The sequence below is a fragment of the Parus major genome, chromosome 3 (genome assembly GCF_001522545.3).
Source record: "Parus major isolate Abel chromosome 3, Parus_major1.1, whole genome shotgun sequence".
NCBI lineage: Eukaryota > Metazoa > Chordata > Aves > Passeriformes > Paridae > Parus > Parus major.
In genome coordinates this window covers 54,275,026-54,299,418 of record NC_031770.1, presented here as the reverse complement: position 1 = coordinate 54,299,418, position 24,393 = coordinate 54,275,026, and the positions used below count along the sequence as shown (strand labels likewise).

Genomic DNA, 24,393 nt, shown 5'->3' with positions numbered 1-24,393 from the left:
GTTGCTATTTTCAGGTGAAAATGCAGTGCATAATATTGCAGTAATAAGTTCCATCTGTAATACACTTTTAGCCAGCTAGAGCTTAGTCTTTTTTAAAATTTACTTGAATCCTAAAGGCATGGTTTTTTTTAATGGAAGGTAGAAGAGAAATGTTTGGGTTTTTTTTTCCAGAAGTGATTTCTAATTCAGTTTACCTTAGCTGAAAATCTACTGAATTTTACAGTTTCATTTCTATGGAAATAACTGGGTTTTTTTAAAGAAAATGGAACAAGAAGATATTGTGATGAATATGTTTTGTGTTGTTTAACCCTTTATCATTTTTGTTAATGTACTTAATCTCTGTGCAGTAAGTAATAGATTTATTATTCTTGGGTTTTTATCAGTGATTCCTGGGTAGTTGTAAAGCCTTTTACATTCATGCTATAGAGTATTTCATAAGCTAACATTCAGTATTTTGATTGATGTGAATGTGTCTCTTGACAGTTTGCAGTACTACTCTTTGGGTAGGTCAAGTAGACAAGAAGGCTACTCAGCAAGATTTAACAAACTTGTTTGAAGAATTTGGACAGATAGAGTCAATTAATGTAAGTAAGCGTGTTGCTATGCTTCTGTCAGAATTTTAGAATAGAAATTTAAGCATGCATAATTATGTCTCTGAATTCCTTATAGCTGATTAAACTTGTATTTAGAAGGCTTTTCTATCACAGTTAAAAATTGTGGCCATGGTATTTGCCACCTGGATTTGATCTACTCTGTTTTGAAGCACTAAAGACAGTACACTTCAAGGTAAAAAGGCTCTTCTTAAGCTCTAGCACTTTTGTGCAGTTTTTAAACAGGGTTTAATCAAAAAGTTAGGATTGTTCTGGTTTAGTAGTGTGTCATGGAGCAGGTGTTATTTTTCCTTGGCCTAAGGACACTTACAGATGTTCTTGGTTACTTTCCAAACAGAGGATTTCTTAAGTAGAATCCTGCTCGATAAAACATTTAGAAGAAAAGAAATTGTGCTGTAAACAAGCATTTGTTCTAAAATGTGACAGTTAAAAAGATGCATCTAATTGGGAGATGCAATTCTCATTATTTAGAGTAATTTAGAGTCAGGTATTTTGAGTAGTACCTCAGATGCCTATAATTTAACTTAAAAAGGAAGTATTTTTCTCCTAAAACAGCACATCTACATGAGACAAATCTGGGTTTTCCTCTTGCTTCAGCAGTTTTAAAATGCTTCTTGTGCAATTTCATTCATTTCAGATAATACTTCTGTTTTCCTGTCATGATAATATATTCAAATATGTAATTAATAAGTAATATTTTTGTGGCTTTACAGAATCTTTTTAAAAGTTTCACAAGTGAAGAAACCAGCCCCACAGTCAGACATTTAAAACCTCATTTGCAGGGATTATTAATTAAGGAAAGCAATGTAACAACAATGTCGCAGCGCGTGTTACATTTCAAAGGCAAACCATATTGTAGATAGTTCATCCTCCGCATTCCACAAAGCTGAATCTTAATGTATATCTTAACACAGTTCTTAATTATGTTCTTAAAATATGCAGTTCTTAAAATATGCTTACAATCTGTCATCTTACATGTTTTTTATGTTACTGTGTCCATTTAAACACTGTAAAAGCACACCAAGATTTTTGACTAAAACGGATGTAAGCAGTTGTTGTACATAATATGTAAGCCTGCAAAGATTACATGCTATGTCATACAGTAAATAAAACATGCCATACGTAGACATAAATGCAATAAAACATTAGAAAAAAATCACATTCAGGAATGAGGAGTCCACCCTTCAAAATGCAATAGACTTTTAATCATTTTTTTGCTCCTCTGTGAGAAGTTATTGCTCAGCTCACAGAGAATTTGGAGCTTAAGAGGTAGCAACCTCTGCTTTTCTGAAGTTGTCATAATGTAGCTCCCAGTTTTTGTCTGCTCCTTGTTCAAATCTTTCATATCATTTATAACATAGATTCTTCAGCTTGCTGTTGCTTATTGAAAATGTTGCAACTGAAGTAGCCTGCCTGTATCACTCTTAAATTTTCTCAATGCCCAAACTTGTTAATATGGCCAATTAAGGTAACAATTGTTTACATTGTAAGCCTTTACATAATCTGAAGTACTGATTTTCCTAATTTTTAAGACCACTGCTGTTTTTCCATAGATGATTCCCCCAAGAGGATGTGCTTATGTCTGTATGGTACATAGACAAGATGCATATCGTGCTCTTCAGAAACTTAGTTCTGGGTCATATAAAATAGGATCTAAAATTATTAAGGTAAGGTGATTTTAATCTTAAGGATGCTGTCTGTTTCAAACATAGTACAATTCTACTATGATGACTTTTCTTTTGGCAGCTGTTCATTCCAATGTACAATGTGGAGAAGAAGAATGAGGCAGTAAGGTGTAAACTGCTTTCTCTCTGTGTAACATGCAGCTTTTAACAGTCAATATGAAAGATAGACAAATGATATTATGACTTGATATTTAGGAAACACTTGGACAATAGTTTATGTAGGTACAGTCTAAGTCCTGTAACTGACCATTTGGGTCACTTTAATATTAATTTTTATAGTAGTCTTAGGGTTAAGTATTTTATTAAATGTTATGGGGGTTTCTTCTACCTGCTTGATGCTTTAGGGTAAATCCTTCAAATACTGTATTTTTAGTTTTCCCACTAGTGTTAATCTAGAACAAATTTAAGCTTTCTGATGTAATTAATCATACATGTACCTGTTGTAGAGGATAAGTAAACTTCTATCAGGTTCATTTAAAACTCAAACATTGTTAAAACTTTTAATTAATAGACACTGAGGATTGATGTGCAGTGACAGAAACTTGAGGGAAGTAATCTGAAATATTCTGTTCCCAGGTTATATGATTTAACCAGATTGTCTGATTGGGTTTTGTTTTCAGATTGCTTGGGCTTTGAATAAAGGTGTGAAAACAGAATACAAGCAATTCTGGGATGTGGATCTGGGGGTTTCCTATATTCCATGGGAGAAAGTGAAATTGGATGATTTGGAAGGCTTTGCTGAAGGTGGCATGATTGACCAGGAAACTGTAAATACAGGTACAGGCATTAACAATTCTGATAGTTAGACAGTGTGTTTATTTTGGTAATTGCAAATTCTCAGAAAAATTATTCTTTAGGAAATACATACTTTTTTTCATTTACATGGATTTTTCTAGCTCTTTGTTTACAATATAAATGGCACTGTAATAATGAAATCTAGATTATATTTTTACATTAGTAACCAGTTGATTGTCATGACAATGAGGAACTGGTGGCAGAGCGTAATTAGTTTAGGCCTTAATAAATGTTAGCTGCTTGTGATTAAGAAAGTATTATATTCAGGTATAAGACTTAAGTTGAAATTAGAACTTGTCCAGATAGGCACAGCTTATGGTATTTTACCTTATGGTATTGTTTCCATAAAGTCAGAGAGACAGGAAAACAAGTAGTGTTAGACCTTTTTCTAAAACCCAGTTGAACACTTTGTTAGGTTTATGAAAGATTTACTTGTACTGTATTTTCTTGAAACAGATCAGTACTGAAATAAACAGTAGATGGAGACTTTTACAGTAAGGACAGTGATTCTTCAATCAAAATACAATCTTGCTTTGAATGAAAATTGAGTATAAATGACAAAAATTAAAACGTAATACTACTGAAATACATTCCCTTAGGTTACACTTAAAGTGCAAAATTTTTTAAGAAATAGAGGTTGTGATGATGTTTGTTTAACATCAGGATTCTTTCTCGTTGTACAGTTGCCGAGTGATAACATACATATATTGGCTACAGGAGTTTTTAGAAAACAGGAGCATACACTATATTGCAAATTGTTAACAGAATGATTGGTGAATAAACTTGGCAAGTTTTGAAAAATCAGTTTTTATACAGGCAAAATTAAACAACATTGCAGGTAGATAAAATATTTTATGTTCTTTAATAAAATACACAATAATAAATAATTGCACTCGTTCTTTTCATAATAAGTTTGAGGACTGTTTGTAATGAATCCATGTAGATACTAGATTCAAATTTATTGTTTAAGAAGGAAGAATAAGATTTTAATATCTAAACAAAAATAACACATTATTGATCTTTTTATAATAAAATACATCATTTTCAAAGAGTGGGAAACAGCCAGAAGCTCAGAAGCTGCTAAAGAAAATACTCAAACGACGCAGAGTGCTACAGTTGATAAGAGTACCGTTATTACAACACAGACAGAAGCTTACACACAACCAGTCACTATGCTGCAGGTTGGTATTGTCTGAGTTTGCAAAAGCCCCACAGAACTGGTGGGCAGACTTTTTATTCAGTACAGGCGAACTTTAATGCTGAGTTTAAGTGATAAAATATTTTTGATTTAAGTCCTTCATCCATTAGTGTTCATCTCTGAAATATTTTAGAATAGTTGCCATGATTAAGCATAATCTTTAATTTCATGCAGTTGCTTAGTACAGAGTTTTTGTACTTACATTTTTAAGTGTTTTATATTTTCAAATGTGTATAGACATTTCCAGTTGTTGAACTGACACAAAATAATATGAATGTTAATATATTAGCATTTACTTGAATTGAATTTTGAGCTTTTTCCTCTTTGCAAAAACTATCTTCAGTTTTCTTATCTCAGCTGTCTCCTACACTGTAATCAGTACACTGTAATCAGTATATATTTAAATATTCAGGTATATATTGCATTTATACTGCTTCTAATTACATCATTCTAAATATGATGCACTGTAACAAAATGCATAGCTCAAACAGAAATTTGAGAACTATTCAATAATTGTCAGGATTTTATCGGGATTATTTGCATCATAATTACACACACTAAACTTAATTTTCTAGTACTGTTCACATGCAGAAGTTTTTCTAGACACTAGAATCACTGTTTTCCAAGTTCCCCCAAATTACTATATTATCTACATTTTTCTTGCTTTTCTCTCTGCATTTCTGCATTCACCCCTCTGCAATACATACATTTTTCTTCTTGAATAGACATAGTGTTAAACTGTATTTTTGGCTGTCTGAGAATAAAGATAAGAGGATTCTTTCAGTGTCCTTGTTTGCCCATAGTGTACCATTTCAAAATGCAATCTAATTCTTCAGTGTTTGAAATATATACAAAGCCTTTAGTACATTTTGTGCTTGATGTGGAATTGCAGTTAAATCAGTTTATCCCTTTTAATGTCCTTGAATAATATTTAGTATTGAAGGTGCTTGTTTTTCTTTCCATGAAAAAAGATTCCAGTAGCTCCAGCTGTGCCTGCTGTTAGCTTGGTTCCACCTGCGTTTCCTGTCACAATGTCTGTCCCTCCTCCTGGTTATAGCCCAATTCCTCCACCACCCTTCTTGAGAGCAAGTTTCAACCCTTCACAGCCACCTCCAGGTAAGACAGTAAAAATAAAATGCAATGAGCATAGGCAGTTCTTGTGCCTCTTTGTCCATCAGAGTTTTCTGTCAGCTACTGGCTACAACTGAGGTTGTAGGTTTTGACTCCTAAATTTCGTACTAGATTAAAATTACTTACATATAACTTGGTATTATTTTTTACCAGTTTATTCTGTTGAGAATAGGAATCATAGCTTTTTACATTTCCGAAAAATTAAAATTTGAAAGTACTTCAAATCAGTCTCCTTACTTTTCAAAAGTTTGAAGCTCTTGATTTTCTTCTTTGGATACTACTGGCAGATATCACTTAAAGATGTGCCTGCAGATCATCTGTAGCGAAGATGGGGTTGTTTTTGTAAACAATAACCACTGTTGCTTCTTCCTGTTAATGTAGTGTACAGTGGTGCAACTTTTTGGGATAAATAATGCGGGCAATCTTTTACTGCCAAAGTTTTGCTTTTCATGTAATCATTTGTCATCTTTTTTCCATATAGGTTATATGCCTCCTCCAGTTCCACCTGTTGTCCCGCCACCTGTTGTCCCACCACCTGTTGTCCCACCAGTTGTTCCAACACGTAAGTTTGATTGCTCTAACAATTGTTTGTGTGTGATGAAAAATTTCCTTTGTTTATATACTCCTTGTTATTTAATCAAAAGCAAGTTAATCCCATGTAATGGGAAATAGCAACACAGAAGTTGCTGTTGAGGTGGTTTAAGCAGGCATTGAGAAAAACAGTTACAGCGTTTATAATGTAGACTGAAAAATTATACCTAACATGGAGTTACTGAAAAAAGTTACAGAAAATTGTTAATTATTCTTAAGCATAGTTCAATACTTGAACCTTTCTAACACATGTAGCTGTTACTGGAATTATTTGGTCTTAGTCACTGAATAATATATAATAAAATATTTTAGTTTAGCATTCTAACTGCATTCATTTAACATTTAAACTTATGTTCTACTACTGATTGCTTAGGTTTGTCTGCAGCTCATGATCTCTAGAAAAATACCCTAAATATTACATTGCTGATTGAGGATTAGAAATTTACTATCAAATATATTTATTATCAAAAAATATTACCAGTGAGGGTAATTAATTTCACTTCTTTTGATTTATCATCCTGAGTTCTATGAAACTAAATTTGAAGGTTTCACTATATGATTACTGTTATTACACTTCTGTTATTTCTCTACAGCTTTAGTACAGCCTCCATTACCAATTGCACAAGAGACAATGAAGGATGTCCCTTTTACTGGCCTTGTTCTACCAGTTGGCACAGTTACTAGCAATCTAGCTACTCCAACATTATCTGCTGGAAGTGTTTTTAATCCCCTGCCAATCAACAAACCTGAATCAGATGACAAAGTATCACATCTTACAGACCTTCAGATTTCTTCCAGTGAAAACAGTAGATCTGGTAAGAAATGTTTTCATTATATGATATGATCGTGTACAGGAAACATCACACTCTGAGAGATTTTTGCAAATCATGGTCCATTGAGCTGGTAACTACAGAATAGGAATTTTTGGGTTGTGTAGGGTATCATTCTGAATTTAATTTGGGGAAGTGGTGAGAGCCATTTTTGTCATCAATTGATCATTGACTTCTAGAAGCTTATGCTCAAATATGTTTTTTTCATAGTCTCAAGAAATAAAGCTGAGTCTGGAAACCATTAGATAACTTCTTAAAAATGCAGTTTGATGATTAAACAGAAGTAGCAATGAAAAGGAGCAGGAGAGGGTAGGATAGTATAACATCTGTAGAATTTCATCAAAGATTTTAGTAGTTTCATTGCATAAATTGGGTGATGGCTTTGGGGTTTGTCAGTTTTAAGCTGCTGTACAGTCTTTACTATGTAAAGACATTAATTTCTGTGGCATAATGTCTGTGTATCATCAGTGTGATTGATATAATGTATATTAGTTATAGAAACTAGGACAGGCCTTGTCAGCAGTATCATCACCACATGCATTAGCTGAACATGGATTAAACTGCATTTGTTTTGAATGCTGCATGTTACACTGGTATTTTTTGTTAACTGTTCTTCTTGTTGCTGCATTTCAGTGCAAAGTGATGTCTCGAGTAGCTCTGGACTTGTTGGAGGAGTGCAGCCACCCAGTGTCTCAAGCAATTCTGGGCATCCTGGAGAAGGGCCACCACCCACTGTCTCAAGTAGCTCTGGACTTGCAGGGGGAGTACAGCCACCCAGCGTTTCAAGCAGCTCTGGACATGTAGGAGGAGTGCAACCACCAACTGTTTCCAGCAATTCTGGTCTTGCAGGAGGAATGCAGCTACCTGCTGTCTCCAGTAGCTCTTCTCTTGCTGGCGGGATTCAGCCAACTAATGCCTCAAGTAGCTCTGGACTTATGGCTGGAGTGCCACCACCAAATGTCTCAAGTAGCTCAGGGCTTCTAGCTGGAGTCCATCCACCCAGTGTCTCAAGCAGCCCTGGCCTTCTGACAGGAATGCAGCCACCCAATGTGTCCAGCAGCTCAGGAGTTCTGGCAGGAGTACAGCCACCCAGTGTTTCAAGCAACTCTGGGCTTCTCATAATGCCACCACCCAATGTCTCAACTAGTTCTGGACTTATGGGAGTGCCACCACCAAACATTTCAAGTAATTCTGGACTTCTGGCAATGCAGCATCCAGCTGCAGTTCCAAACATGCCTCATTTAAATATCAGTAATCAAAGAATGCCAGGAATGCCTGTTATAGATATCCGTCCAGGCCTAATGCCCCATTCCCCTGGACCAAGGTTTCCATTAATGCAGCCAGGAATGCCACCACAGCGTACTCTTCCTCCTCCTGCAATCCTTGATCCATCTCTTCACCCACCACCACCTCGTGGTCCTTTTCCTCCAGGAGATATTTTTAATCAAACAGAAAGACCTTTTGGAACACCAGGAAGACAAAATATTGATAACATTTCTAATCCAGAGAAAAGGCTGCCACTTGGAGGTGATAACATTCAACAGGAGGGAGACAGAGATTATCGCTTTCCTCCAGTGGAAAACCGAGATAATCTTAACAGACCATCTCCAGTGGATGTCAGAGATTCTGTTGGACGACCACCGGTTGATCCAAGAGAGGGTATAGGAAGGCCTCCAGTAGATGGAAGAGAACACTTTGCAAGACCACATATAGACATGAGAGAAAATTTTGGAAGACCAGGTATAGATAACCTTGGCCGAAGAGAGCATTTTGGTTTCAATTCAGACAAGCACTGGGGACAGAGAGGAGATTATGATGAAAGAGAGCACCATGCCTTCCCTATTTATGGTGGCCCTAAAGGTTTCCATGAAGACAGAGAGAGGTTTCGACATGTAAACTATAGGTTTGATAGTAGGAGTGGTGGTCCCAGTTGGAATAGAGGATTTGAACAAGATGCTCACAGAGATTTTGATGACCGCAGAAGACCCTGGGAAAGACAGAGGGATAGGGATGACAGAGATTTTAATTTTTGCAGAGAAATTAATGGAAACAGGTTTGGAAGAGACAGAATGTCAAACAACTGGATCCCGCCTCCACATCCACGGGTTTTTGAATATTTTGATGGGGCCACTTCTCAACGCAAAGTTGATAATATGCCCCAGGTAAATGGTGAAAATACAGAGACAGAAAGTCAGCCTCCAACTGCACAGGTGCAGGATGATCCAGAACTTTATGAAAAACTGACATCTTCCGTCGAGATAAACAAAGAGAAGAGTGACACAGAAGCTGATATAGAGAGTGAACCAGTGGTAGAAAGCACAGAAACTGAGGGGACATAATCATCACTCAGTAGGTAAAAGATACCTTTTGTAAAGTTGTCATCTCTCTGTAATAGATAAATGGCTGACTGGACCGTAGCAGTTCACTTTTGTCTGCCAGAATTAAGTTAATCTGATGTTCATGTTCATCTTTCACTTAAATAACTGTACAACTGACTTGTATAGAACACTGTTCTTAATTTGAACATGGTAGGTAAACGTTTTTTTGCTTTTGGTTTGTTTATTTTTTTTTTTAAATTTTATTTTATTTCTTTGGTAAAGCATAAACTTGCCCCCAGTTGCTTTTAATTTCACAATGATAAATTAACAGCTTGTCAAACAAAGACTTCCTATGGAAGAAAATGGAATTTTTAGATACTACCCTTAGTTTGGCTATCGAAATTGTTATACTTGAAAACAGGTGCTGGTGTATCTTGTCCGTGTTTTTAGGCTGCTGCAGAATTTTAAAGTATAGATAAAGCTGTGATATTTTATGTTCCTACAATTCGGCAGAAAAAAAAAAATGGCCCATGTTACTTAAGGAGCATAACACAGAGATTAAAAGTGATTTTGTAAAATCTACACTATAGTCTCTGTTTTCTCTAAAGTAAGTGTTTGTGATTTGTTCCTCGTACTGCAGTGGGTTTAAAAAATGAAAAAGTACATTTTAATGTTGGGTGCATTTTGTTTTTAGATGCCAATAAAGCATATTTGTTTGATAACAGTGTTTTAGGTATTGTATTTTTTTTAAAAACCTGCAAGCTCTAAAAACTTGGAATCAGCTTTGATATGTGCTTAGCCAGTTGTTGCAAAAGGTTTATATTACTTTTGTAAAACCAATGCAACAGTTATATGTGCAAGAAGCATATGGTTTTTACATCAAAGATCATGCAGTCATATTAGTTTATGTAAATAACATGTATGTAAATATCTGTGTAAACTGTTTGTAGATACCACTTGTTCTGTGTGTGCCTGTGTATGTGCAAGCACTCACAGAATGCTGTAGGCACTTCAATAAAATTTAAATGAAACTAGGTTGTGAAAATTTGCCTTTCACCTTCTTTAGGTAGTAAGATAAAACTTACTTCACTGCAGTACTGTTAGGCTTGTATTTATCTGCTCATGCTCATTACAACATTCTTACTACTTCTAGAAGGTGGAACATATATACTGTAAGAATATGCAGGAGGATTCTAGCTTACTTTTTAAAATGCAGATATGCATGAAGCCAAAACTTAAGCAAATATTTGCATTTTCTTATTTTGTAATATATTTGGTGTTCTGGATAGATAGATTTAGTGTTTGAGTACTTTGTGGTTAATTGATTTTAATGACTCAAAGTTCAGAAATGTTGCATGAAAAGTAAAAAGCTGATGTTGGTCTAAAAACCCTACATGTTTTTAACAGAAATTGAGAGTTGGGGGGTTGTGTTTTGATGGATCTTTTTAAATTGTTGAGATGAATTGGCTGCTTAGGTAAATTAGTAGTGCTGTTCTCTCCTGTTTCACCTACTTTGCTGTTTGTGTATCCTTTCAATTGGTGGTGAAAGATCAAGCTGTAGGATGATGTCAGATTTTCAGTTTGTTCCATTCAAGTGCATTTCACCAACTTCTTTCAAAATAAGTTTTGTTAAAATTCTGTGTCTGAAAGCATCCTTTCACTCAGTTTTAAGAAAGTTGTTTTCCTCTTGCATAATAAGATAATAAGGGTAGATTCTGTTACATGAATGCCCCTTTGGTAAAAGAAACCTTTTTAGCTCAGATTAGACTTTTGATCTTTGACATTAAATCATTAACATGCAAGTTTTATTTCTTCTTCTGCTTCCCTCAAAAGGGTGAAAGTATGAAAGCATCACATGAGTGTAGAGCATTAGCATGCCTTTGAACCTAGAAACAAGTTACTCAGGTGTGCGTAGTCATCTTCCTCTAGAAGGTGGAATATTTTTTTCATGCTGTGTCATAGTTGAATTTTCCAGTTCCAGGGACTTTTATTCTGGATAGTAAACACCTTAATGAAGGTAGCCCTTGGAAAGAGTGGACTTGAATCAATTATTATCTATTGTGCAAGTAGTAGTCATTAGGTATGCATTAAATAATCACTGCTTTGTAATGGACCTTGCTGATGTGTTTATTACCAGAATGTGTCTTGGGAGTTGAGATGAACAATATTTAAAGGTCCATGTATTGTCACGGACAGTCTGTCTCCAAGAGCTCGACCAATGCTGCTGCACCATCTACTCATAGTGTTCTGGTCAGGCAGACTTGATTGTGTGAAAGCCCAAAAGCACAAAATAGCTGTAAGGATGTTTTATGAGTTTAAGATTAAGGGGTTTTATTTCATTTTAATACGTTCAGTTTGAAAAGGCTTCAGTCACAGACAACAGAAATAAATACTCAAAATCAAACACATATTGGCAGTAGCTTTACTTTTTAAACATTTTGTTAAGAACCTCCTGAAAACTAGAAGTTAGTCTGTTCTTCTTCTAAACTGGGACTGGCAGTGTGCCAAGTTGTTCATAGTATGAAGTTTTACTTAAATTGCCAGGTGAGAGTTGTTAAACAATTTGGTTGGTAGAGGTATAGAACAATGCATTTAATGAATCTATTACCTTTGTTAATATCTTTCAAACATTAATAAATTGGCTACTGTACATATATGTTACACCATCAATTTCTAAACACTGTTTTTTTGTAGAATAAAAGTTTGTTGTACAGTCTTCAGTTGCATCATGTTTGCAGCTAGAACTGTTCTATTTCTTTATTTAAATAATGTAGCATGCAGATGTGTATTACCAAAAAATAGCCATATTTAGAAACTTGAAGGGACTTTATATCAGTGAAACAGTCTGGTTTCTTTATCAGTTTCTTTATTCTTCATCTGTAGGAAGTTATAAATGTTTCAGAGCTGTAGTGAAGACTTTCCTTTTTTATTGTAGATTAAGCCATCATAAGCCAATGTGTGCACTGAAAAGAACTGTCCTGACACCTGGACCGATTCTTTGATGTGATTCGTGGGAGTGACTTTTAATTTTGGCTTTTGCAAAGGAGAGAGTGAGATTGGGACAGAAAGAAGATGGGGCCCAGGCATTGGGGGTAGCAGTTCTGGCTTATGCCTGTTTAAAGCTTGCTGTAGTGATGAAAGGTTGTGGATTCTAGGAACTGAAGAAGCTGATGTATGATTCACATAACTAACAGATATATTGAAAAATATTTTGGGTAGCTTTGCAGGCAAGATGTATTTAGGTACACACATTTACTTGAAAACGGTATGCATCAGTAAGTTGTTTGACATAATTTACCTTTTTAGACAGACTGTGGTTCTTTCACTGTAGTGCATTTGAGTAGAACACTATATCCATTAAGATGAAATGTAGCCTTCATTTGCTATAGGGACATGATTTCCTTTCTGAAGCCTTTTTCTGTGAAGTACTGGTACGCTTTCTTTTTATGTGTGGTACTTCCTTTTGTTACAGACTCAGGGGAATATATTCTGTTAGATTCCGTTGCTTCAGTAAAGTTCTATAACATACTTAGAGCCACTTCAGTGTCTATACTGACTTCATGAAGTTAAGGAACTTTCAGCCTGAGTAAGTCAAGATGGGAGTACTGTAATCAAGCCAGTAGCGAGGCATGCACAGGCATTACTTAAGCACAGCTGGAAAATTATAAAATAAACTTATGTATAGAAGATATTTAGAAGATAAGCCAATTTATTACAGAAGTTTCTGAATATACAATTTGAGCAGTTTTGACCACGTGCAAGAATATTTTCTGCTGGTGAAACCAAAAGTACTCTTGACTTTTTCCCCTAAGTCACATCTTCAGGTAATTTGATTTGAAACTGATAGAAATGGATCCTAAATTTCATTCTCTGTCTTTTCAGTAATGGTGACTGTTACTTGATAATGGGAGAGCTGAACAGACAGAATGATCAAATGATTTGGGTTGAAAGGGACCATAAACATCATGTAGTTCCAATTCCCATGCCATGGGCAGGGGCATTTTCCACTAGACCAGGTTGTTCAAAACTGCTCCAACCTGGCCTTGAACACTTCCAGGGATGGGGCATCCATTATTTCTCTGGGCAACCTTTTCCGGTGCCTCACCACTCTCATATTAAAGAATTTCTATCTAATCTAAGTCTGCTGTACATCAGTTTAAAGCCATTGCCCTGTGTTCTATTACTACATGCTCTTGTAAAAAGTCATACTCCAGCTTTATAATTTTAAAACCTATTCAAAATATCAGGTATCATCAAGAGTAACTGGACAAACTTTTGTTATTAATTCACGTTATTAAAGAATCTTTCTTTCCCTTTTTTGTTCCTGTTGATTCAGGTAATTAAAGGATCTTTCTTTCCCTGTTGTGACATCTACTGCTGATTTTTTTGAATTTTGCAGTAATCAAATTTTTCTTTCAACTTCCTTTCCACAAGTAAGCATGCACTGTGAAGCCATTTACTTGTGTAGATGAGAGATTGTTTTAAAAGGCATAAAGGCAGGATGTTATTTTTTAATTTGAAGCTGCTTGTTTGAAGAAGAATGGCAAACACATCTTTCCTTAATTGTAACTAGTCTTAAGTTTTTCCTTGAAGGGCTGTCACGGTGATATTGTTCACTCCACTTATTTGGTTCAAGTTTTTTGGGTGCACAATAAACATAATTTAATTAGTGTATGTACATGACATTTCATAGTCAAGAAAAGTAGAACTACTAAAAAGAAAATTGATGACATCTCTTTGAGTAATAACTTACATATAGGATCTGAAAAGTGATTCTTGTCAGTGATGAAAGTCTGTTAATAGGGTTTTTATTGAAGTTGGTAAACTGTAAAATTGTATTTGCCATTAGTCTTTTATTCCTATCTTGCACGAACTTGATGAAAAAGGGTTGTCTCAGTGAATATCCTACTCTTAATATCTTTTAGATGCTCTGCTACCAAAGATTAGAAGAGGCAGTTCTAGCAGTCTAAGCATGCTTACAAATGAAAAGGGTTTTAAGATGTACAGTTGCAGATGAATATGTTTTCTCACTCAAAGAGTTTAAAGTGCACATTTCAGCACTTGCATAGTAACAGTGATAGTAGTTATATCACTGGTTTACTAATGTTACTCTGTACTCTGTCATTTTTCTTTTAAAGTCACTAATGCTAATTTTAAATTTCCTTATTTAATGAAATTATACTAAAGCCCTCAGTCAAGAGAGTATTTTGTGCTTTGCAAAAAAGCAGTACAGTCAGAGAGCATTGTAACTTGTAAATAGGCCAGTTGAAGTTTTTTTTCCTCCCTGATTTAGTGTTTCAATGCTTCAAAATTCCTCTTGAATGATTTTCTGTATGCATATCTGTGTCATAATGGATATGCATTCACATTAGTGTGTGTTAAGGTTTCTGTTGAAATGCAGAAAAACAGATTCTTTAAAGCAGATGACTTGATGTGTTTCTAAAACATTTCACAGGTAACTTCAGAGCCATATTGATTTGTCCTAGAACATTACAATTGTGTGCAAGCTAGTGCAGGAAATGCTTACTAGGTGAATAGGTGAAGAGTGTTAAATGGATATAGAGTTGTTAACTCAGATGTAGGTTGGTCGGATTCATCTAAGCCATAGTTGCAGGGGCTTTGGATCTGAATGTCACTTCCACGCCAAATAGAGATTGTATAGTAAGTAATGAAGCTTTTTCTTGATAACAGCAGGAATTAAGTAGAAATAAAGTGTATCTCAGTGTATAAAGTCCTTTCTAAAAATGCATTCACCTTCATCCAGTCAAAGGAAGCTGTCACTACAACCTCACTTCAACAAGGGGGAAAAAATATTTTGGATTTGTGCTGTTTCTGGGGTAATCACATCTCATTCAGCAATGCAGTGAAATGCAGTTTTAAGTGTGCCTTCAGTTCTTCCTTTTGAAAAGGACCATTTATTTCAAACTTCAGACAAAAATGTAGAGGAAATCAATAAATTTTTGTCTGTAGAATTTGAAATGTGATTTTGAGTTCAGTGATTTTCTTCCAGAAAATCTTTGTAATTTCAGTTGTGTAAATACATAAATATTAAGTGTACACTCAACTTTAAAAATGTTTTATGAAGGTTGTCCTAGTTTGTCCACTTCATTTTCATTTTTTTTTCACATGCTTGCATTACATTATTTTATCAAGTGATTCTATCACAGAATTCCTCTTACAGTAAGTTAGAAATACCTTTGAATTATGTCATTCAGTTGCATAACTGAGATGTTTAAATCTAGGACAACCATAAGTCTGTATCTTGAATCTCATGGATTTTTTTTGTGCAGTATGACTACCAGTATAGGTAATTCACTATTGAGGACCCTAATGGTAAAGCTCTGTGATTAAAAGTAAAATACTGACAGCAAATTAAAATTCTTGCTGACTGTTTTGGAATTTTGCTATTTATTAAAAGCAAATTAATGGCATCTCTCCAATTCCATGATGATAAAGAAACTATATTAAAACTATGAACTTGGAGGGCTGAAGTCCTATGAATTGATCAAATGAGTGAGGTGCCCATTACTTTTTTTAGAATGTAAAACTTTGAAGTGACTAGAATAAAATGTTATTTTTACAAAATATTTAAATGTAATTTTAAAACTTTGTGTACATACTGCCTGTAGTTTCTGTGTGTACACTTCATACATGCTTTGTTCCTCCAATCCTCATTTCATGATCAGAAGCACTGTGGAAAACAAGAAAGTGGCATGAAATAGCATATTCTAGCAGACACTGAAAATACTGTACAGAGTGGATGTATATGTAAACCAGCGGACAGATAAGGTTATTTTCAGCAGCAATAGCTTGTTAGCCTAATTTGAAATGAGAAAAATATGCAGTTAGAAAGCATGAATAAACCTTTTTTTTTTCAGATTCAGCAGAAGTTAGTGTGCATTCTGATTAAATATTTACTAATTAACAAGCAAGCAAGCATCCAAAGATTTTAAATACTCCTGATCTTTTTTCTTAGTATTGCTCATACCTCATTTAAAAATGAACACCCCCTCACCCTGTCCCAACAGCAAAAAAAATCCCACAAAACTCAGGTAGGTGTAAATATTTGTAAGCTTACAAGGTTCTTGGAGGTACAACTTGATACAGATGTTAATATACCTGTTTGGGTATCTAAATACTTTAAAACCCAGCCAAAAGCATGATGAATTATCTCACTTGCAGGGAATGTGCTAAGTTTAAGTGTTGGTGTAAAATCCAAGATTATTTTGTTCCTTGTTTATCTCCTAGTCCAAATACTGCCCTTGTTCAGGGTTCCACTCTGAATGCTGATTGGAGAATGTTCTGATTAATGCCTGTATTACCTGTTCAATAAGTAATACATTCTATGTATTGCATCACTGGAATACAGACACCAGTGAGGAGTTGGGAGTGATGTTGTTTAAGGCAAAACTATCACAGAAATCAAAGGGGGAGATTACCAAATTGTGTGAATCTCAATCCCAATCTCAGTCATCACTATTGAGGAATGACTGCTAGTACAGAGATAATTACTGATTACTTTTAATTATCTCGGTAGCTAAAGGGTGCATTTCACAATAGTATCCCAGTTTGACAAATGCTGTCTGCAGCATCTCTTGCTTTCTGCTATCTGCAGAAAAAACCTATTTTCTTGATTAAAATTGTTACATTCTTTCATGTTATTGCTAGAGAATTTAAAATACTGCTGCTTTAGTGTAAACCAGTATGCGCCTCACTTGTTTACCAGTGAGACATGACATTTCAAACTCTGTCTTGGGTGTCTCAGTTTCTTTTTCAGGGCCCTTTAGAAGAGCAGGTTATAGAAGATTATATGGTTCTAGTTTCCTTGATTTTTCTACTGCTTTTAACACAAAGCCTTCTAGGTGATAACTTTTTCCTTTCAAATTCTCTTTCCTGTGCAAGTATTTATGAGCAGGCAGTCCTTATAAAGATTTTATTGGGATTCTAAGAGTATGATGAAATAGATAGTATAAAATGTCTGAAAAAAATTGCAAACACTAGACTTGTCTAGTCCTGGGCTAGGAAGTTCATAGAGTTCATAGGGAAAGAAAGAAAGCAAATTAAAGCTACTTAAATGCATTGGTCTTATCTTCTAGCTCTCCTAAAACAATTGTACTTTCTAAGTAGATTTTTTCACTGTAGTCTGTAGAACGGCCCTTTAATACGTGGTCACTGTTCTTTGTTCAAAATCCGTGATGTCCTCTAGCTTTCTTTTCTTCATCTGCATACTGGTTTTTTTTGAAAGCTTATGTTTTATTTAAATAGCATTTTTTTTCTTCAAAGGATTTACAAAAATGAATGCACTAGGTTAATAAAGTTTTCTTATTTCATTTTACAATGTGCTGCTTAACTCTCCTCAATGAATTTCCTTCTCCATGGAAAGTTCTTATATTTCTGTATTAACCAGAATAGAAGTAATGAATGACATGTAAAAAAAAAAAAGAGAGAAATAAAAATTTTATTCAAAATTATATATAGTTGTCATGATAGTCTGGTTCTAGCATGTTCAAGAATGTAACTAAAATGGCATTTTTCACACATCCTGGCATATTATCCTGTCTAATATGCAACTTGAAAAATTGTGCACAAGCTAGAGCGGCCTCAGGAGCTGTCCCATGCAACTTGTACATAGTAGTGAATACCAAAGTCTTGAATTTTCCTTTTCCACTCCTCTCCTTGTCACCAGATGTTCTAATTATTCTTAGTCAGAGTGAAGAAATTTAACCAACAAAAGATTGGTTGAATGCTATGAAGAATTTCACTTTTCCCAGCTTGGAAAGTGAATTTGTTCTAAATGTCTCTCATCTTGATACATTAAAGTAGACAAACATAAAACCAAAAGGAACAAATCTGTGAAAGCAATTCTGTAAATATTTCTAGCATTTTTTAGCATAAAAAGTCTGCTAAAGAACTGGAAAGGTTTTAATTCATGGGCTGTTTTACCATCTGATTGGCTTTTTCTAAAACCAGTTACTTAAAAGTAACTTTAAGTTACTTAAAAATTACATTTTCTTAGTGGCCCTTCTCAAAAAATTTCATCATTGCTCTTTTGTCTCACTTTTTTTTTTTTATTTTCAAAACTGGGTCTTAGTAAGTGTCTTAGAATGCAGCTTTGAAATTGCACATCTTGTCTTACAGTAACACTCCAGCATTGACTTGAGCTACATACCCCAAAACACACAATACATTAAATTTATTACTGTGGAACTATCAGTGTATGTTTCTATATCCATTTTACAGAAGCTTATGGAAAGCTTAGCTGGAGAATTTACTGACTACAGTAGGAAAGGAAACACAGACTTCAGCCTTCACTTTGCCTTTTGCTGTGTTTGCTGCACTTACAGTCTTCCTGCAGCTGACACGTACTTGTTTTGTCTTCCATCTTTGTTGTGTCAAGGGAGTCAGACATGGGAGTGTTCCCATACAGATTTAAGTGCACATCATCTCTGAAAAACAGTTGAACATTTAAAAATCTAAATATTTAGTTGGGGTTCTAAATCTAGCTTGCTATGAAACATTTGGTTGGTTACACCAGATATTTTACACTATTTGGTGTCTTATTTTTTTAAAGTAAAGAAAAACAGAATACTTTTTTATATGTAAGAAAGGTTCGGTCTCGTTGGTGGTTGATTTCGTTATGAGAGAATACAATCCCAGTCTTATACCATAGAAAATGATGTGCTGGTGAACTGTGATAGGCAAAACCTTAAGTACCCTGACCTTTGGCTAGAAAAAACACCAACCACAGCCAGAAAAAACACCAACCACAGCCTTTCCTCTCAGGCTGTGAGGTAGCACAGGGAGTGCAAATACATCCAAGCAAACTGCTGTGTCTTGCCAGATGCACAGGCTTGAGAGTGGAATAATATTGAGCCGTATAGACACAAGGCCCCTGCTCATCCAGGGATCAGGATTGTCTTTTCCTTCTACCCCAGCCACAACAGTGGTATTACTACAGCAGTCAGCAAAGTAGTCTTTTTGTATTGAACTTTATCACATGTTTAATTTTTACAAATAGGAGAAGTATTTAAAGTTAGTATGTTTTTCAATATTATAATTACTGCCAAATCAGATTTTTGAACCAGGTGCTCTACTTGAAGGGAACCCAGTTACAAGCAAGAAAAATGAAAGGTGATAAAACCACTGTAGGTGCTTGTTTGGATTGTTCTGGAACAGAATTGTATGTGAAGATACTCTGTTGGCAGGTGGTTCTTTCTTCAAGGTGTCACTTGATGGGAAAAGGCCAAAAGTTAATTCTGAAACTTTTTGTGATTCTGATCTTCCAAAATACTCTCAGTAGGTTGATACCTCAAATACACCTTACATCTGCGTTTGCTTTCCCATTCTTCATGTAATCTTGACCATGCTAGGTGGCAGCCAGCACAAATGTGCTGCATCTCATTGTCATCACTGTTCCTAACGAGGATGTTCTTGGATCTCCTCCAGTGCCTTTTTGAATCCTTCAGATGCCATTATTATCTATTTCTAAAGACACTGAATTAGGAAATTTAGTGTTTTTCATTAGGCACAAAACCTCTACTGGAGTCATTAAATATTGCCCCAATTTTTATTTTCACCCTGAATTCTTTTCTTTGGCAAAAGCACTTTGAAATGAGCATTTCAAAGCTGTTTATTATATTGTGGTTTCCAGTGTCTTCAGTCTGAAAGTAAAGTTTTGATGGGTTTTGCAGGAACACTTTCTATGTGCTCTTACAGTTCTTCTATACTTTTCCTGCCTACATAGAACAGTGGTGTCTAGCCAGCCACTGCAGCCTATTTCCTCATACTCTTAAGGGAGAAAGTCCAACGTGTCCCCAAAACATGACACTTTCTGCAAAGAGCACCTTCTCAGGCTGTGTGTAGTGAGAGGAGCATGCAAGAAAAAAATAAGCCTGCCTTTCCAGGACACCTTATCCATTTTTTGAACCCTTCTTTGCAGCAAGTCTCTGGATTTTTAGGAAGATGAGAATAGCAGCTGGATGAGTTGCTCCCTTTGTTAATTATCATCTGTACTGGTGCTCTGGGACCTTACACGAATTGCAAGGTTTGTGCCTTTTATGAAGGGTGGCCAATACTTTGCAAAGGGTGGAACAAATATTCCATGTTTGTTCTGAACTCTTGAAATACCAAGTGAAGCCCTAAACTCCACTGGCACCTGTGCAGTACAGGAATTGCTAGGTCTTGTCTGTGACATGTGGCAAACGCTCCCTTACACCTGTGCCTTTTTCTGTTGCTTCTTTGAGAACACCACCATTGCTTTTCCACTATTTCATTCTCTCCTGCATAAAATAGAGCTTGATAAATGCAAAAGTGGTGAGAGGAGTCCGTACCACCTGTTCATGTATATGGTGAGGATCCTATACTGTACATCACAGTGCTATTAAATTTGTTGTTTTCTAGTGGTGAAATATTTAACAAATTTAACAAATATTTCTTGGATCATTGTATTTCTATAAAAGAGCATATATTTTCTGGCTGTATAGACTGCAGAAAAGGAAATTTGAATTAGTTTCTTTTTATTCTTTTACCTTTTATCTTTATATTTTGTATCCTGTGTTCCTGTACATTGATTCTGTGTACAGTGTCCTCCTTGACAAAATGCATTAGTACTTTATTAACTTTCTTCTTTCAAAAATTATGTTTTCTGCATTTATTTCAATCTGAATGTATCACAACCTAATGGACTTAGAGGAGGATGCAAAAATGAGCAGCCAAACAGCACAGGAACTGCAAAATTTCTTCTAGTGGGACTGAAGAGTGGATTGTGGGCAAGAAAAAAAATCTTTGAAGTTCAGTCAACTTACCTGTGGTTATTCATATAATATTTTATTCTGCATTCTAAAATTACAATCACTTTTGTAACCAAATCCATAGGAAGTAGCAAGTTGTCAATTGTCAGAGTATCGTAGGATTTTTGAGAGAACCTCTTTTTGTGAGAATTAAACTGTATGGCAGCTCCTCTTACAAAGGTGCAAATGTCGCATTTGAAAAATTTTCTAAGCACTTGCTGATTTTGTTACTGATGCAACAAACCTGAGATTTCATATTCTTTTCTTTAATGCTTAGGTACTGATTGAAAATGTTTTTAGAAGTGTCGGCAGTGACCAAAGGGAGTGGTTTTGACAAACTGTGAAACTGAAGGATTTGTGAGGGATGTTAAGAGAATTTACTGGGATTTATGTATGTTTTCACTTGCTTATAATGTAGAATTGGGGCCTAACTATCTGATTGCTGCTGAAGGTTAACACTGTTATACTTTGGTATTTTGTTTTGCTTTTGGTAATTTCAAACGTGCAAGACCTTTGTTTATGTCAGCTTTGCAGGCTATGAATGTTCACATGTAACCCTGTCAGCACTCAGGGGGAGTCTTGTAAGGAGAAATTATTGCTAGCCATAATGCTGATAAAAGTTATGTTAAAGGGGATAAAAGTGATTTTCAATGCAAGAAATGCTGAATGCTTTGTATATGAGAATAGAGTGTCTTTCTTAGTTTGATAGAGACTATAAGGAGAAACAGCTGAGGTAGCTGGGTAAAAATCTAAGAAGTTTTTCAGGTATTTATGTATTTTAATTTTTGAAAGACATTTTGATCCCTCTTTTTTTACTCTTTCTTGTAGCTAAGATGTTTTTTCTTCCCCAGATTTTGCTTGCACTTCATTATATTTATTTCCCAAGCCTGGTGACTTGCTGCTGTGAAACCAGCAGAGGGTGCCCAGCACATGTGTAGTCATGGTTGTTTCTTCCCAACCCACTGTGCTGCAGCTCTAGGGAAACCTCAAGCCCTGTACAGGTGGGGTGCTGTATATCTTCTATACAGTTCTCACAGTTATTCATTCACTGTTGTGCCTCAGTGCACTGCTTTCTGTACAATTCCTGTGTGTCCACGCTCATTAGGGTAGTTTTCACCCTCTCTTGTACCCTCTGCTGTACACTAGTTGGATTTTGTATTCCAGTTTTTTCATGCTGATTTGTACTCAGTGCATTAAGAGGAAGGCAGTCTTACAATGTTGAAATGTGAAAGAAAATGTGAAAGAAAAGCTAGAGATTTTCATGTGATAGCCTTCTTTGTGAGAGACTAATTTCTTATTCATCTCTTTATTAAGATCTTTCCTAGTTCTTCTCTGAAGTTTTCAGTTCTTTTTTTTTTCTCCCCATACTACATTGAATATCTTTTCCCTCTCTTCAAGAACAATGCGATTGTAGTATTCTCTGCAGGTACAGAGGATAGATTAAATTATGTTCTTTACTGTGATTTAAAGGAAGGAAGTAAAGGTTAATCTGGTATTATTTGGGAGCTTTTAGAATATAAATACCCTTTCAGTTTTTACGTGGACATGAGGTTTTTTTAACACAGACTTAATAAGCTGTTTTTAAAAAATGCTGCTTAGAAAGAAAACAAGCTAATAGATTTTTTTTTTCATTACATCTGATAACAGAAATCCTAATTTGTCCCAAACAGTAGGAAAGAGGCCTTTTTTCCAGTTTTATTTATATTGGCAAAGAAAGAAACTTCTGTAAGTCCTTTTTTTCTTGTTAGAATCAGTTGTGTGAAGAAGGGTCAAAGAGTAGTTTTCACATAGCAATACCCAGATTTGATCCTGTAGAAGCTAAGCTGTTTGATTGCTGCTTGAATTATCTTTATTGGGGTAGCACAGTAGGTCCAGCATGAACCTCTGGACATGTCTCCCTATGTGTGGAGGCAAGGGCAGCATGTGTCATTCATAACTTCATGTTGTCACTCGTCTGTCTTGCATTCTGTCACTCCTTTATCAACATCAATCTTACAGAGGTAAATTTTATCAGTAAATCACATGTGGTCCCTTCACATGTAAAGAGCTCTACTTCTTCATTTTTCTCACAGCAGAGAGAAGGAAAAGTCTCCCACCTTCCAGATTTCTAGCTCAGGCTATCCAGCTCCTCATGAGATGAAAGGGAAACTTCATTTGAATGTTCCGTGAATAGTAACTGGAGAGGAGGCAAGAGGGGTGGCTTGGGTGGAGAAACACAGCGGGCAGGTTTGTAATGGGAGCATAAAGGCTGCTCTCCACAGCACAGCAGGGCAGTAAGGAGATGGATGGGCTTTTGTGGAGCCACAGTTCACATGGCAGAGGAAGGAATACCTGTGGGTATACCAAATAAAACCATGTTGCACATATAAAGCAAAATACAAACTTCATTGCATAAGTCAGTGCAAAATACAAGGAAATTTGATTAGGTCTTCCACTATCATTTGCAAATTATGAATATGTATAGACTCAAAAGGGTGAGAAATGAAGATAACTAAAAATTGTCACTTTGAAAATGAGGCACATAATATCTACAATTCTCTTTATAAGAAATGAAGATCTGAATATATATTAAACTGTATCCTTGCTAAATAAATTTATGTTGATATATTCTTTCATCAAAAAATATAATGATTCTACTGAATTCTAGATCAATGGTCATTTTAGTGAGAGTAAACCTAGCTACAGGGACAAAAAAACCAGCAAAAATTACAAATGGAAAACTAGATTAAATAAATTATCATAATCCTATTTTTTTTCTGATTTAAACAACTTGAAAATAAAAATTAAAATAATTTCAACTTAAACAGACCTTTTAAAGGTAGTTGTAAATTTCCATATTCTATGCTGCCACTGTAAATGCTGGACAGGTTCCCTGCCAGGTGTCCAGGCCCCTATGTCAGGCACAGCATCAGGAGGAGCACGTGTGCTCCATGTGGCCATGCTGTGGATGTCACTGCTCAGCAGCTGTCACCCTTGTCTGGTACAGGGACAGCACCGTCCTGGGAGAGGGCGGTTGGAGCACGGTGCTGGTAACACCAAGGTTACAGATTCAGTCCCTCTATACTGGCCATTTACTTTAGAGTTGGACTCAATGATCCTTGGGGGTCCTTTCCAACTCTGAATATTCGGTGAATCTGTGTGAAAGTTGCTGTAGCAATGAGTGGGAAGGAACGAGGAAGGCTTCTGTCCATCTCTTTGCTGGCCAAGTAAATGCAGACACAGAAAGCTCTCATTCCTGTCAGAACAAAGTACAGGCTCTCCTTGGGATGTTCTAGGGGAGCATACATTGCTGGGTGAATAGTATCTGTTTCCAAAGGTCACCTTTATTAAAGATACTTCAAGAAAATAAGTTTTTTCACATGCTTATGTCATTAGGTTTGGACCACCCACCTTATTGTTGCTAATCCCCAGGTGGGCACACCTGTAACAAGGCAAGGTGATGTCT

General features: G+C 35.6%; 1 protein-coding gene across 5 annotated transcripts in view; it reads left to right on the top strand.

The window, feature by feature from the left end:
- The window catches only part of SCAF8 (SR-related CTD associated factor 8), a 156,827-nt gene that overhangs the window by 47,293 nt on the left and 85,141 nt on the right, over nucleotides 1–24,393 (top strand). For 3 of the 5 annotated variants that reach the window (XM_015620705.3, XM_033512738.1, XM_033512737.1), the window contains exons 13-20: nucleotides 484–584; nucleotides 2,165–2,278; nucleotides 2,917–3,073; nucleotides 4,142–4,272; nucleotides 5,261–5,405; nucleotides 5,902–5,982; nucleotides 6,605–6,826; nucleotides 7,475–9,907. In XM_015620705.3, the coding sequence (XP_015476191.1) occupies nucleotides 484–584; nucleotides 2,165–2,278; nucleotides 2,917–3,073; nucleotides 4,142–4,272; nucleotides 5,261–5,405; nucleotides 5,902–5,982; nucleotides 6,605–6,826; nucleotides 7,475–9,180 (2,657 nt within the window). In that variant the 3' untranslated portion in view covers nucleotides 9,181–9,907. Of the gene's footprint in view, nucleotides 1–483; nucleotides 585–2,164; nucleotides 2,279–2,916; nucleotides 3,074–4,141; nucleotides 4,273–5,260; nucleotides 5,406–5,901; nucleotides 5,983–6,604; nucleotides 6,827–7,474; nucleotides 9,908–24,393 lie in introns of those variants that run through there. The other 2 variants (XM_015620706.3, XM_015620707.3) reach the window with 1 other exon arrangement.